Below are 16,065 nucleotides of genomic sequence, written 5' to 3' on the forward strand. Positions count from 1 at the left end.
GAAGCGGCGCTGCCGCGGCGGGAGCGAGAGAGGCCTTTGCCCGGCGGGGTCTTGCCTGCGCCTCGCAAGCGCAGCGCTTCCTGCTCCGCCGGGGATTTCTCTCGCCATGGGGGCCGAGCAGAGCGCCGAGGCGGAAAACCGGCATCCCGAGCCCAGCACTTCAGGTGGGGCTCCCTTCCCTTCCCTTCCCTTCCCTTCCCTTTCGGGGGCTCTTTAAAACGGAGCCCGCGCGCCCGAGCTGCGCCTCTCCAGGCTGCTTCTCGGGAACGCTCCGCGGTGCAAACCGGGGAAAGGCTCGCCTTCGGGGACGCGTCTCATCTGCTCTCACGCTCCCACCAGTGAGCCGCATCCCGTCAGCTAACTTTGTGGGCACCGGTGAAACAAACTTGTGAAACTCACGTTTTAAAAATTACTTGCTACGAACGAACGGATCAAGCGGAGAGGAAAAGGTGTCTGTTCTAGGAGCCTTGCCCCCAATCTTCAAAAATGGCATCCCTGATCTGCAGCCTGAACTGGTACTCTCTCCTCTGCTATCTACCAGCCCGATCACGTTTCATTCTGCTTACATGTGCAGACTGAGCACCATTTTTTATTTCAGCCTTTTGCAAAACTTTCCTCTAATTCAGGGGTCTGCAACCTTTAAGACAAAAAGAGCCACTTGGACCCGTTTCCGAAGAAAAAAAAACCTGGGAGCCGCAAAACTGGGAAGGTGACGTCGGGACGGTGCGTGACTAACGCACGCACCGCCCCCATGCGACGTCACAGCCAGTACAGCGCCTGCCACAGTGGGGAGTGTCGGGGCGCACAATGCGCCTCCTCCCATCGCTAGTATCCGCCCCAGAGCCGCGGCAAAGGTGTAAAAGAGCCACGTGCGGCTCCAGGGCCGCGGGTTGCAGACACCTGCTCTAATTTGTCATTCTCTTTATCTTAGCTGAGTTGGCCAGGAAGAGCAAGATAAAATGCCACATTCAGGGCCCAGTCCCATCTCAGGGTCCACTTTTCAACGGACACAGTTCATACATACATTTGCAAGTGACACTTTCTGCAAAGTGATGGGCGTGCATGTAAGAATTGGACCTTGGCCTCCCAAAATAGAAGTTACTAGAACTAGAGACAAGAACAGAAAATGTGCAATCTAATAAGAAATTTAATTTTACAAGTATTATAGTGAGAAATGTATACAGGCAACTCCTGATTTAGGCGCCTCCAAATGATGCATGACGTGCTCAGCACCGAACCTGGAAGTCTCCCCGAAACATCATAGAGATGTCATGAAAAGGGGCAGAGGGGGCTCCAGAACAGAACTCCCGCACAAAATGATGATGATTGCTTGTAATTCGCTCAGTGGCCTGTTTTGTGAAATCATGGTCTAAAATGGATTTTTGCCTGTCTCAAGCAAGCTAGTGTGCATGGCTAATTCGTACCCAAACCCCTGCTCCTTGTGCCACAGGGAAGAGGCAACAACCAACACACTGACTTTGTGTTACATGCAAACCACAAGTGGTAAGCCAAGGTCTGTTCTTGTGGTTTGTTTGGGAGAAGTGCGTGTAGCATTATGTCAGGGGTCTGATTGCTCCCTCTCTGTGGCATAGGGAGAAGGGGGTGCGGGTGAATGAACACGGTGCACTGGCATGTTTCACATTTACAATAAACTGTGGTCTGCTTTAGACTATGGATTCAAATTATGTGCAAACCAGGCCAATGGACCTTTCTATCACAATAATTGAGTGTGTGGGTGTTTTACGACAACACACTGTTAAGTCATTCTTTTTTGCTGGTACCAGATGAAGGGTAATCCTAGGTGTGCTTTGTACTTCCTTATACTTGACTGGATATTTTCCCCAGCATCTCCTTCACCGGCCAAGCAGCGAGCTAAAATGGATGATATTGTGGTGGTGGCACAAGGGACGCAGTCTTCGCGGAATGTCAGCAATGACCCAGATGTCATTAAGTTGCAGGAAATCCCAACTTTCCAACCCCTTCTGAAAGGTAAGATATTACATGAAAAAATAAGGTTCCCATGTCTGCCCCCCACATTCCCCTTTGAGCCTCCTGGTTCATAACAGTGCCGATTTTTGATGATCCCATTTTACTCTTCTCATTTGTTTTGCCATGCATTGCTGAGTCCTCATGCTGCTATAAAGTGGTAGAGAGAACTGGGTAAAACATAAACATGTTTTAATGTATTGATGTGTTAAAGCTAGTGGTTTGTAGTTTGTCCAGGAAGCAGTTATATTTGTGCTTCTAGTTCTGTTGAGTCATTTTGTTCTGCAGTGTGAAGAGATGAACCTTATGGGAGGCTTGGGATAAGGGTGGAGAACCCTTTTTGGACCCAGGATGCAAGTGGCAGGTGGGTCCACAGGCAAGATTGGGCAGGGTGCAATGAATGTACAGCTTCTACACACACTCACACACTCCTCTGTTTCTCCTCTATCAAGGCAAGAAAGAAGTATTATTGGAGTCCAAGGACACATTCTAGTTAGGCAAAATCCCTCCAGGAGGTTGCAAAATAGATTTGGGGAGAAGGTGTGTGGCTGAGCAGGAAGGTGTAGCCTTGGGGAGAATTCTGTGGACCAGACAGAGGCCTAGAGTGCTGCATTTGGAACCTAGGCGTGAGGCTTCCCACTCCTGGCCTAGGAATAAACTGGGAAACAGTAGTGCTTTAGTTAAGATGGTATTTTGATGCCCATTATCTCAGACTAGGCATCCCCTTGTTCATAATCTTACAGTAAATTCAGTAAACGTTGCTCTTGATTTTTGGGTGCCTGTGCTGCCTGCATGCTTTCTTCTGCACTCTTTCAACATCATCTTGATCTGTACATTGGTAAATAAAATGGCAGTTTTCCAGTTTTCTCCATGCCAAAGAGGGGAATCTTAAAAGACCGGGATTTGCTTTTTGAAAACGGTGTGGAAGTAATTTTAAAATTTGAGTCCATGGGTCCCTTGACCAACTACTGGGGCACAGGAGACCAGTTATGTCACCCCTTGCCTGCAGAGCTGGCAGCCCATCAACCCTTTTTGCACACCCTCCATGGTGGAGTGTTCCCTCAGCCTCCTCTCCCCTCTTCTTGGAAGTCCTCCGGGCAGCTGCAGCTGCTGCTCCTGGTCTCTGAGTCCTGTCCCCCCCGCCCCAAAGACAGGTGCCTCCTCACACTGCCCCACAGGGGCCAGGGAAGAGGATGCCCCCAGCCTTAGTGGCCCAATGGAGACTGGCCAAAGGTGAATGTGAGACCAGCACTTTACCTAGGGAGGCAGCAGGGGCAGCAGAAGGTACTGCCAGGCCTGTATGGCGTAAAGGCTCCCCTTCAGCTCCCAGGCAGGCTTTGCACACAGCAGACAAAAGAAAGGCCAGCGCAGCGCCTGCCTGCTCCGCCTCCCACTTGTCTGTCCATTCCCAACAGCAAGGGCTGGCGGGCTGGGCTCCCTCACCCCCTTGCTCGCTTACTCCAAGGCCACCTCAGCTCCTGGCAGCCAGCACCCCATGGTCCAGGGCTGCTGCAACAAACAGCCACACAAGCCTTTGGGAGGCAGACATGCGAGAGGGCATCACAGGAGGGATGGAAGGAGAGAGGGACAGAGGCCAATGTTGTCCGCGGCACCCCTGACCCCAAGGGTGCCATTGGCGCACTGGTTGAAAACCACTGTTTTAGGCAATCCATATATACTGACATCTGGTGCCTGTTGGGAAACACCTCAGCCAGTGTACCTTCTTTATTTATTTTGCCTGTTCACCAAAATTTATATACTACTTGCTTGTAATAAAACTTCTAAGCATTTTACAAAAAATAGTGAGACATTTTGATTTGGGAATCTGCATTATTGTTATGTTATTGAATCACTAAGATGTGAGTGAGTTTATTTTGTATTTTACTAACAGTCGGAACAGGATGAGTATATAATAGGAATATTCTATTGTGCATGGAATATACAACATAAATGGTAGAAGCATAATTGGAAACACAGCATTTATTAAATGTTCACAAAAACTAGTGCTCGGGAAAAAGTGCACAGCTATTTTCTCTGCCAACTGTTCAGGAGGCCAGGCCTCAAACATGGGCTGGTTCTGGTAACCAGCTCTTGCTTCCAGTAGGCAATGCCTCCACAAAGGCAGGTAAGTTCATTCCTTTTTGTACCTGCTACCCAGTGAGACAGTTTTGGAGGGGAGAAGTGGCAGGCGTCATGTGAGTGTACACCACCTTGAGCATGTTGGAGAAAAGGAGGGATATGCAATCAATCAATCAATCAATCAATACTGGACTAAGTCAGTGGTTTGACTCTGTACAAAACTCCTTCATATGACCTTTGCATCATTGTGTCTGGCGGCAAGAACAGGAGTCCAATGGAAGTTTAAGACTCCATTAAACTAAAAATAATTTGTGTGGAAGTAAGCACAGTTGAGCATTTCCCCTTTATTGTTGCACATTTGCTGTTTTTTTCTTCATCTGCTCTCTTGCTGCATTACCAAGCAGAGACATTTTCCTCTTGGTTCTGAGGAATCTTCCTTCTCAGTCAGTGGGAAGTTAGAGTAAGCCCTGACAGAAACTCTCTCTCTCTGTCTCTCCCCCCCCCCCCCCGGGATCTCCACCCTTGAGTCTTTCAGTTACCTAACAGTGATCACATTTGGCAAAGAGCCACACTATTATTTTAATTGCATCAGGGTTTTTTTTAAAAAAGAGGCCTGTAAAACTGCATAGTCTACTTTCGCCATAAGTTACTGTAAAGACTAGGCCCAAAGTGAGATTCATATACCCAGGCTGCAGGAATGTTGTGAAGTGCCCCAACCAGTTCACCACTGCAGCTCATAACATCAAACTGTGAGTTGACGTTGTTTTCTGGGATGCCTGGTCTGATATTGTTGATCTTTTCAATTTGCCAATTCCAGTGCAGCCCACAGGTGGCACTCTTCACTGCCTCTGGTGCCTTGCAGCGCTCCCAAGAGCAGCAGATGTTCAGAGCTCAATAAAAGGATTTTATTTGGTAGGGACTCATGGTGTTTGCAGCAGAATAGCAATCTGCAAGCTCTAGAGTGGGGATTGAGTGAAGCCCTTTCCGTGTTAAACCTTCATGAAAAATTGGTTTTGTAATCATTTCTAAAACGGAGTGGAAATGAGGGAGACGCTTGGAATGTGGCAGAAAAGCCCATGGCCCCAGATTCAGCCCCCAGTTTATAGTGTTGGGGAGCAGGGCTCAGAAAGAGCTCCCCCAGGACTGGTCAAACTGGACAAATGCCGAGACAATGTGACATGCTTACGTTATTTCTTTTAAGAAATGTGTAGCCTACTCTTCCTTAGAATAATCCGGGGGTGGAGGTAGTGGTTGGAGTGTCAGTCTAGGACTGGGGAGAGGTTTTTTTTGTTGCTGAGGTTCCTGGGCGTATCAGCGCCACTTTCCGTGGTGTTAAGTACCACCTGTAGGTGAGTTTCAGAGTAAGTTCCCTTTTGGCTCATATGGAGATTAGATAGAATCATTAGTTGCATCAGCCACTAGCCATAACAATAAAATAAAATAAAATGTACTGAAGATAGAGGTAAAAACTTAACTATAGAAAATACATTTTGGGGGTTTACATCAATAATCAAATAATAGATCTTATTCTAATTGCCCCGCTAAAAACCTTGCAGTTTTTGCTATCACCTGATCATCTTGATCTGCTAAAAGAATGGTTGAGCGACCCAACATGGACAATAGTAGAGAGGTAAGACCACATTCTAGTCCATTTGGTGGGGTTAATTTCATAGCCAATGTCATGCTCCCATTGTTGTTCGATTGCGTCAAGGGGGGTTGTGGAAGCAGTATTTTGTACACTGTGGATGCCATCCCTTTGCCGTGTCCCTCTGCTGTCAGGAGAAGGTGATCCAGGGCCTAGTGGCTGCTGATTTTACTGCTGGATTGTTTAAGAAAGCGTATAGTTGACAATGTGTTAGCCAAGGTATTTGGGTGTCCCCTAGTTTGTCTTGTATTTCTTGTGTTGGTATGGGTTTGCTGTTTTTGTAGAAGTCTTTTAGGCAGTGCAGGCCTTCGGCTTGCCAGGTGTTTATCTGGAGGTTTTGTGCTGCGTGTTGGAATAGTGGGTGTTAGGCCAGGGGGTTAATGGGGATGGGGATAGTTTGCCTACTTTTCACTTCCTGTGTGAATCTGTTCAGTATTGTGGGGATTTTCTTTAGTTTGTTTTGGAGACATGGGTGTGCTGTTGTGGAGATGTTTTCAACGGTGTCTCTTTCCAAGACCCTTCCCAGACTTGTTTTCTAGAATATACGGGATTACGTGGTATACTTGGTTGGCGATGTAACATAATTCTATGTTGGGGATTCCCTATCCTCCTTCTGAGGAGGGGAGGTGCAGGTATTTAGGGCTTATTCTTGGCTCTCTGTGTGATAAAATAAACGAGTGTAGTTTTTTCTGCCACTTCTGGAGTTGGTTGGAGGAATCCAGATTGGGAGGATTTGGAATCAATAGGTTAGCTTTGAGAGAGTGATCATTTTGATCATGGCTATTTTGTCTGAGAAGGTGAAGTTGGCACTGTTCCATTTCCTCAAGTAACTGTTGATTTGTCGCCACAGGGGCTTGTAATTGTGGAGGTATAATTTGTTGAGGTTTCTGGTTATTTGAACCCCTAGGTACCTGCGGCAAAGTTTTATCTTTGTGATGTTGGTGAATTCCTTTTGGGTATGCGGGGTGTGTGTGTTGAAGCACATAGCCTCAGTTTTTGCAAAGTTTACTTGCAGGCCCGACACCATTGCGGATGTGTTGAGTTGCTGTGTTTATGGGGTCTGGTGTCGTGACCATCAGGTTGACCTGCGACCCTAGTTTATAGGTTTTACCTTTTATTTCCACACCCTTGATATCTGGGGCTGCTCAGAGTCGGATTGCCAGGGGTTCCAGGGCCAAGATGAATAGGAAGGGAGACAGTGGGCATCCTTGTCTTGTGCCTCTTGGGATTGCTATGGTATTGGAGTCCATATTGTTAATTCTGCATTTTGCTTAGGTTTGGGAGTAAATTTGTAGGAAGTTGGCCCCAAATTTCATGTTAGTTAATACTGCTAATAGATATTTCAACTCTAAGCAATCAAAGGCTTTAAAGATGTCTAGGGACCTGATCGCCAGTGGGAGTTTGGTCGTTTTGCTGTGTTCTATCAGATTCAGTAGTTTCCTCCCGGGGTCTGTTACGTTGCAACCAGGAACAAAGCCTGCCTGGTCTGGGGTGATAAGTTTGTGGAGGAAGATTTTTAGGCGGTTAGATTGATGTGAATGTCTTGTAGTCTTGGTTTATCAATGAGATTGGTTTGTATGATTCTATTTTGAGGCTATCTTTGAGTGCTTTTGGGATAGAGACTATTTTGGAAGAGGCCCAGGTTTTGGGGAGGGGGCCCCTTTTATGATGTCGTTAAATAGGCGGGTCATGTAAGGCATCAGGGGTTCTTTGATTTCCCCCCTATAATTCTGCTGTACAGCCATCCGGGGCTGGGGCTTTGTGTGGTTTCAGGTTTTTGAGTACCGTCTCTCTTGCCTCTGGGGTGAGAGGGCTCTCCGTGAATTCTTGTTCCTCTGCAGATAAGGTTGGCATGGTCAGCCCTGTTAGGAGTCTTCTGATTTCTTGTTCAGTTGGGTTGCAGGAGGTCTATAGGTTGGCATAAAATTCAGCAAATTCTGAGGTTATTTCTTTGCAGGAGGATGTCACATTACCGTCTTTTTTAGTGACACAGTGTATTCCTGTTTTGAGTGATTTTTTTCCTGCATTTATTTGCTAATAGTCTGGAGTTCTTCCCTCCATATTCGTAAAAGCATTGTTTAGAGTATAGGATGTTAATCATTGTTTTATTGATTTCTAGAGAGTCAATTTCCCTTCTTTTTTGTTGTATAAGTTTAAGAAGTTTTATGAGTTTAAGTTGTTTTTTTTGCTCCTGTTTTTTTGTAGTGTGATGAGGGGGTCGTAATGTCTTATTCCAGTTTACCAATTTTTGAGGAGGTTTTTTTTTTTTTTTTAAAGGGATGCCCTAATAATCCATTGACTTTATAAAAAGTGTGTGTGGCACACAAATTGCTGCTAAGGAAAAGCAGTCTTATAAAACCTCAAAAGGCAAGTTAAAAAAAATCTATGAAAACCTCTAGTTCAAAGGATTATTAACAAAGCTATAAAAAATGCAGCCATACCAACCTCAGAAGTTTGAAGCTGCAAAACTATTTTCAGGGCGTATACCAAGCCAAGTGAATCTCGATCATTTGCCAGATACATACATTGCATTTCTGTAGTTTCCTAGAGATTTTGTGTATCCTAAATATTTCCAATCACAGCTTCCATTTTCTTATATATGATTTGATTCTGCATCTTAAAGAATGGGTCAGTTAAAAGAAACCAACCAACCCATAAGCCCCTAATCTGTATAGATACATGGGGGGGGGGGGTAGCAGTTAATAGCATGTTGTCAATTCCTAATCTTTCTCTTCTGTCCCTCCATTGATGACATTCCTAATCGAAAAACATTTTGAATTGTTGGGGTCCCTTGCCATAGGGCATTGCACCACTGAATATTGGCTTCCATGCAGAGGCCCCAGTGCAAAGGCTCCAATGGCAATGAAACAGTGCAGTTTGAAATGGGCTGATAGTGGGACCACTCAGATAACATTTCCAGACCTTCCACGCAGCATCATGGCCCGGCCTGGGATAGCTCAGGCAATGTAGCAGTAGAGCTCGGTCGTGGGTTCGAGCCCCACATTGGGTCAAAGATTCCTTCATTGCAGGGGTTTGGACTAGATGACCTTTGTGGTCCCTTCCAATTCTATGGTTCTGTGAGGGAATGAAGGGATAGATGAAGACAGTGCCGAATTGATGTTGCAAAACTTAAAGTGCTTCCTCTGATTTAGATTAACTTCCTCCTCTCCCAGGACTCTTGGTAGCTGCAAAGGGGGCAAAAAATAAGATATAGGAGCTCTTGTGTTAACAACTTAAGAGTGCAACAACTTGTACAAGATGTGAAAAGATGCTGGCTTTTTGGTGTGCTGCCGAAGTCAAAACGTATCCCTGTTGGTGTTAGTTTCAGACTTCTGAGGGTTGAAGCCAACCTGATTCTGAAGAAATGTCACTTTGCCCTCTGAAGCTTATGCATTGTATATATTGAAATTCTGCTCATTCTCCCTAGGCTAGTAATGTTCCTGCCTTAGCAGAATGCACACACACAGAGTGCGTGCTGATGGAGAAAGTTTTTCTCAGTATTTCTGTTGTGATCATTAAACCCCTGAGCTGCACTCCCTCACCCATCTGCCTGCGTCTCTGCCCTAAATGAGCATTCATTTGGACAGTTTTCCTGCAAGAAAGATTTAAATTCTTCTGCGGCAGGTGATATTGCCTTTCATTTCACCAAAATTTTAGTTTACTCGTTAAGTGTGGCATTGTAGGAGTATTTTGCTGCCTATACAATAAAAATTGAGACATTTCGCTAAAACTTGCTGCACAATTTTTCATGTGCCTGCAAGGGACCTTGATATGATCATGACAGTAATACCCCTCTTAATTTTCTTTTGCATCCATCAAGTCTAATCCTGACAGATCTACGTAGTCAGAGAACTTGTACATGTCCAGAATTGTTACCTGACAAGCAGTGTGTGTGGCTGGGTGCTGTTGTGGCAATAGAAGACAAGGATGCACAACCTCTTGCTCTTCTTGTGTTGTTCATCTGCTGTCATCTGCTGGCAAGGCGGTGTCTGAACTGTACACCTTCAGCCTGCAGCTGTGGCCCCACACAGTTCAGTGCTCTCCATGCAGAAAGAGAAAGAGTCCTTGCAAATAGAAAGCTAGCTCAAACCATTCTGCCCCCCTCCCCCCCATCTAGAGTTCTGTGGAGGATATTTTTTTATGAAAGAACATTCAGTCATATGAACAGTCAGAAGTGGTACAGCCCAGACACAGATTTACCAAGTTAGTGAGAAACTACTAAATCAGTTTCGTAGTGTGCTGGGAATATGGTCATAATTATGATGAGCCTTAAATGTTCTGCCTCTAGTCAACTTTTTAGGTATTTATTTTAGGCTTGTTGCTATTTAAATGTGCAAATGAATAGTGACCAGTTCCTTTGCTGTGTCATCTTGTAGGGACTTCATAACTCTATTTTGCACTTGCATAAAATGATTTGGTTTGTGTCAGATGGCTGTTGCGGTTGCTCAAGAGTAACCAGGCCGGACTCCGGCCTGTCTTTTACAGGCTTTATTTTGGTGCAAACTATTTACAGTGAAGAGCATCATAAGTTCATGTCTGGCTCAGTCGCTAGCAGAATCCGGGAGTGGTCTGTTTTTGTACCTCCCCCAACATAAAAGTTTCGTTACCCCCAGCCGTTTCCGCCCCTCCCTGCGCCTCAGACTACTGCGCAGGATGGGCGATGGCAAGGGCCTGCTTCCCTCCTCTTGGCTTGCTCAGGAGCGGTGTTACGGCTCTCACTAGCATCCTCTGGTCCCTGCACCTCCTCCCCACTGGAAGTGGGGCTTTCCTCCTCCCCGGAAGAGGAACTGCTTTGCAAGATTTTCGGAGGCTCCCTCTGACACAACTGCCCTTCTATCTCTCGCCTCTGAGCCGATGGCAGTTCCCTGACAGTTTGACTCTTGTAAAAATGTTGTTCATAGGGAGGGCGATTTATTTAATAGTTTTAATCTTGGGTGTAATCCTGTATTGCATTTTTGACCAGCTCTTGCTTCAGTATTGCACATTCCTTATGCAAAAAGACTCAAAAGTCACACTTGTTGTTGGGGGGTGGGGCGAGGGGGGAACGAGTCCTAATTCCCGACAAAAGGCGTCTCCTAAAGACTGGTGCAGGGACCTGAAAGTGTCACATCTTTATTTTTAATGCTTCTTCCAGTATAATGACTTCTTGCATGAGCAAACCAAGTAAAGAATAATGAAAAAGAAGCAGCAAATGTAGCCAGCAACAAGATGCCAATAACCTTGAGACTTTGAAACTTTGCAAATGTTTGCTTGAGTGAAATTCTCCTGTGTATCACCAAATAAGAATGAGCTGAGGTCACTCTTGGCAAGAGTAGGACTCTTTTCCCCCCTGCACAAACAGCATAACATGAGAAGCAGGGAGTGGGCGAAGGAAGGGGGCAGGAAAAGGAATCAAGGAGGACTGGATAACATTGTAGACATAATTTCTGTTTGAACATATTATATACAAAAAAGCAGCTTGCTTTGTTTGCAGGCTTTGAGTACATAACTATACAAAAATTAGGGATGCTTTTGCTGTCTTTCTACGCCATAGTATAACCATGGCACAGAATTCCCTACTTAAAGTTGCATAATTCTTTGTGGTTCTTGTCCGGTGATATTTTGGGGGCTGCCCTGATTTAAGTCTCCACTCCAGCAAAATTGCCAAAATTCAACAGCAAAATTTTGCCAGGCTTATGAAACTCATGGCAACTGCCGTTTGTGAGTAGTCAGCTGGCCACCTGATAGCTTGAGCCAGCCTCTGGCATCTGGGCCTGAGAAGCCCCTACTCCTAAAGAATTTTTCTGCTTTGTCACTTTCTCCTTTGTGAGATGAGGCACAGACCCCAAAGCCCCTTAAAACTTTCCTATATGCACCCTGTGAGCAGCAACACAATTATGGCCGTTAGGCACGTCAGGTGTCTGCACTGGCAAGTGGAAGCTCAGGAACGCAAAACCAGCCGCTGCCACCAAGTTACAGACAGGCATCCAGACACACACCGAGAGCTGCCAAGCCGAACAAAAGAGAGTGGCGGAGCAGTATCTGTAAAGCAATGACAGCAAGGCATTGGCGGAAGTTCAAGGGGAAGGGAACACGAGCAGCTCCCCAGTGGCTGTTTGGCAAACTAGTTTTATTTTTATTTGTTTTATTTTTAAAATTTCTATACTGCTTTATATTTTTAAGCAAACTCTCAAAGTGGTTTACAGCATATTACCGTATTTTTCGTTCTATAGGGCGCACCGGCGCATAGGATGCACCTCGTTTTTTGGGGGGGGAAATGAATAAAAAAAATTATTCCCCCCCCACCGCGGCTGCCGCCCCAAGCCTTGTGCACACCTGCAAGAAGCATGGGGCACCCTCCGGAGGGCTCCCCGTGCTTCGGGCGACAGGCTGCCGCCCCAAGCCTCGCGCACTCGGCGGGACCTCCTGCCGGGCGCGCAAGGCTTGCGGACACTCGCCGGGGCTGCAGGCTGCTGCCTGCAAGCCTTGTGAGCCCGCGGGAACTCCCACCGGGCTTGCAAGGCTTGTGGATAGCTTCCTGAAGCCTGGAGAGCGAGAGGGGTCGGTGCGCACCGATGCCTCTCGCTCTCCAGGCTTCAGCGAAAGCCTGCATTCGCCCCATAGGACGCACACACATTTCCCCTTCATTTTTGGAGGGGGAAAAGTGCGTCCTATGAAGCGAAAAATACGGGAATTCAATAAAACATAAATAAAAGAATCTGAAGAAAGTCAAATACAGAGTATACAGTCAAAGCAACATAACAGAAAACAAATATTTTCTTAAAGATTTCAAAATAAAACATTACAAAGGAGGTCAACTACAGAATACATATTTAACATAGTGGGGCTGGTAAGTGTGGGCCTCACTCCCAAGTCCAGGTGGAAAGGGCCTTGCGGAGACCGGCCTACACCCTCCACAGCCAGGCGATGTTCCTCCAGCCCCATGAGGAGGCTCTTCAGTGGGGCTGGTGAGTCTGGGTCTCGCCCCCTAGGCCAGGCGGAAAGGGCCTTGCGGGGAGCGGCCTTCATGCCTCACAGCCGGGCGATGTTCCTAGCTGCAGATCAGGCACCTGGTGGCACAGGTTTTTATTTTCTTTAAGCTTCCAGTGCCATTGACCCACATGCCCTCTAGATGTCTATAGATTTCCCTGTGCAAATTATTTTACCTGGGCCACATTGCCAAAGTTGCTGTCATGTTAATGGTTTATGTGGTCTAAAGGGTACATTGCAAATGCTCTTTGCAGTGCCTTGTCTTTTGTTAAAATGTGTGCTTTGCCATGAAAGGCATTTAAATCTTGTACAGTGTACATAAGTAGTAAGGGGACAGATGCATACGATTCCCGGGGGGTTTTGTCCCTTGAATTAAATTTTGCATGCACAGTTTCACATTTGCCCCCACAGCCGTTTACTTTGTGAGTAAAGGTAAAGTACAAATTAGACTCCCCCAAAAGAGCCCCCCCGTGTTTCTCTGGAAGGGATGGTGGAGTGCTTCCTGACTGGACTCAGGAAGAATTACTCAGGAAGAATTAGTTGGGGAAGAATTACTTGATCCCAGGAAGGGAAGATTCAGTGTAGGCAATTAGGGTAGAGAAGTACAGTATATGATGTACACGGCAGGCACCCTCTTCTGTGGGTGGGCCCACAAGAGGCTTTTTAAAATATGTAATTTAATTTATGTGGCACCAGCACTTCTCTAACAGCACACTGGATTGGGAATAAATAGTCTAAACTACCTCACTCTTTATTTAGAAACTGAATAGCCAGAGGTGCTGTGTGTGAGAGAGTAAAACAGCTTTATGACTATTGAATGTGGGGAAGGGGAGGGGAAATAGAATATGATTGTTAGCAGACCTTCTGCATGGCTTTTCCTTTTTATAATTCAACCACCCATGTTGTCTCTGCCTCCCAGAATATGATTGCAAATAGACACTTGGAAAAGCTGAGAATACGTTGCTGTTTTAAAAAACGAATAAAGCAAGGAAATAGTGTTACTGTTCTCCTGTTAATGTAAGAGGCAACAATTTCAACAAATTTTTCTAGCAGCATGAGTAGAGCATGCTTGCAAATTACGTGGGGTGATGTCCTGGGGTTTGCTCCTAAAGCCAAAATCTTGTAGTCAAAGCCCATTGGGTTCAATGATGGGTGGGATTGCCAAAGCCTTTTTTTTAAAAAAACTCCACCCTCTTTTGCTTCCCCCCTTTTTTACATTTTTTGCCATACGTGTATAGCTGAATGTACACAAGTTAAATGTGCATCAGTTGTGGGCTTACTGTATTCCTAATGGAAGATTTTTACATGCATGATGAGTAATTACTACCTAAGTGTCAGTCACTAGTTTCCAGAGAGTTCTGCCCAAAGCAATACAGTTATACCTCGAGCTGAAATAGCTTAGGGATAAATATTTTCGGGTTGTGCGCTGCGGTGACCCGGAAGTAATGGAGCATGTTACTTCCGGGTTTTGCCGTTCGCACATGCACAGACGGTCAAAATGACGTCACACGCATGTGTGGAAGCGGCGAATCGCGACCCGCACGGACACAGGTTGCGTTCGCTTCTGGATGCGAACGGGGCTCCGGAACGGATCCTGTTCGCATCCAGAGGTACCACTGTATACAACATGTGGCCTGACAAAACACAGTAAAACACAATAAAGAAATAAATGCTGTAAACAGGCAAGAACACCAGCCCAGCAGAAATGGTCTGGTTTCTTTGGAGTCACAATAATAGTTTTGCAACACACAGAGTGGCCCTTCATGCACTGGCTGGAAGGAAAGAAAGAAAGGAAAAGGGAGTTAGACAAAATCATTGTGGTGATTCGGAGGTGTTTAGTCCATCAGGTCATTTTTTCAATACCATGCCCCCACCCCCCGGTCAGTCAGCTGACATCACTCTGATGGGTGGGGGACATCAGCTGATGGGCAGAGGGTAGAGTTCAATTTTGTGTAAGCTGCGTATACAGTATCAGGTTTACTCAAGTTCCCATTGCAGGCAGGTTTCCCACATCTAATGCAGTGCAAACGCCTTCCTGATCAAAATGAAGGGTTCCCCCCCTCCATTTTAGCAGTTTCTTGCTGCCTGCAAGGTGCTTTGAAGGCCTTTGTATCCTACATGATAGATCACCGGTAAGCTGTTGAGCTGCTTCTGGATTTGTCTTTGTGTAACATGGTAAATGGCACTAAGAACAGGCTGATTACAACTGGGGATTTATGTGGAGATGCTGTTACATGTGTTTTGTTTTTGATCACACCAGTCCCTTTGCTAGTTCTGCTGTTAGCCATTTTAGTAAATTCCTTTGCTGTCAATTTTCTTCTAGGTCTTCTCAGTGGGCAGACAGCTCCTACCAACATAAAACTGGAGAAACTGGATTCTCAGCAAGTTCTACAGCTCTGCCTGCGATACCAAGACCACCTTCACCAATGCGCAGAAGCGGTTGCCTTTGACCAGAATGCTTTAGTCAAACGGATCAAAGAGGTATGGAATATGCTGGGGTTGGAGAAGCAAAGGGGGTTCTGTGAAGCCATCTTCAACAGCCCTTGCCCTTTTGAGGCAAGAAAAGCCCTTCAGCTTTCCCACTTTATTCCCCCCACCTCTCATTTGTAACATGACTGGAGAAAACTTCTCTATAATTATGTCTCTCTGGGGGAGAGAACAGTAGTTTAAAGCAGGTTAAAGTCCTATTTACACTAGTTGTGTCGGACCAAAGTGGTGGTGTTACAAGGCGTTGCCCTGCTCCACCCCTCTTCCCACCAACATCCGCTCTAAGCTGCTTCTGTCACAGCTTTCCTCAGTTCCATCCATGCAAAGGTCCATCTGCCTCTTCAGCCATGGAAGCCCCTCTTACCAGCTTTATTGAGGGAACCCCTTTATGGAGAGGAGGAATCCTCAGTCCAGGCTGTCGTATGCGTTTTGGTCATCATTTTTGTTTTGATATTTTGCTTGGTTTAATGTATTTTTATTACACTTTATTGCACTGTAAATTACATCATGGAGACTTTATTTTTTTAGTAAAAAGTGATATACAAGTTAGATAAATCAAAGCAAGCTGCACTTTCCATTCTTCAGCTGCAGTCCTACTTTCTTCGTGTATCATCTGTTTTAGATTATAAACTCCTGTAAATACTGACCAGTTGCTTGATTGCGTACATCTCCTAGCTGTTGTAGATGCTTGATAGTTGGCATTAATATTGCATTTGAGCAAATATGTGGAGAAAATCATTGACCAGTGAATGTTGTTATCACTTAGATTGTTAGATCATTGGCTTGTATTACACAATTCAACATACTCTGTTCTAAACAGGTAATAATTGTGCAAACGTCACAATCAGTATTTCTGCCCAACTTCCTTTTGCAAACTAGATTGTACCACTGTCTCTTTT

General features: G+C 45.6%; 1 protein-coding gene and 1 long non-coding RNA gene across 3 annotated transcripts in view; one reads left to right on the forward strand and one right to left on the reverse strand.

Moving 5' to 3' along the window:
- LOC308477305 overlaps positions 1 to 16,065 on the reverse strand; it is a 121,354-nt gene that overhangs the window by 15,696 nt on the left and 89,593 nt on the right. The window lies entirely within an intron of this gene.
- The window catches only part of BORCS5 (BLOC-1 related complex subunit 5), a 49,264-nt gene continuing 33,200 nt past the window's right edge, over positions 2 to 16,065 (forward strand). The window contains exons 1-3 of one of the 2 annotated variants that reach the window (XM_081005762.1): positions 2 to 164; positions 1,846 to 1,989; positions 15,003 to 15,160. In XM_081005762.1, coding sequence (XP_080861888.1) covers positions 107 to 164; positions 1,846 to 1,989; positions 15,003 to 15,160 — 360 coding nt within the window. In that variant the 5' untranslated portion in view covers positions 2 to 106. Of the gene's footprint in view, positions 165 to 1,769; positions 1,990 to 15,002; positions 15,161 to 16,065 lie in introns of those variants that run through there. The other variant, XM_081005761.1, reaches the window with a different exon arrangement.

The sequence above is a fragment of the Podarcis pityusensis genome (assembly GCF_964106645.2).
Source record: "Podarcis pityusensis genome assembly, chromosome: 5".
Taxonomy (NCBI): domain Eukaryota; kingdom Metazoa; phylum Chordata; class Lepidosauria; order Squamata; family Lacertidae; genus Podarcis; species Podarcis pityusensis.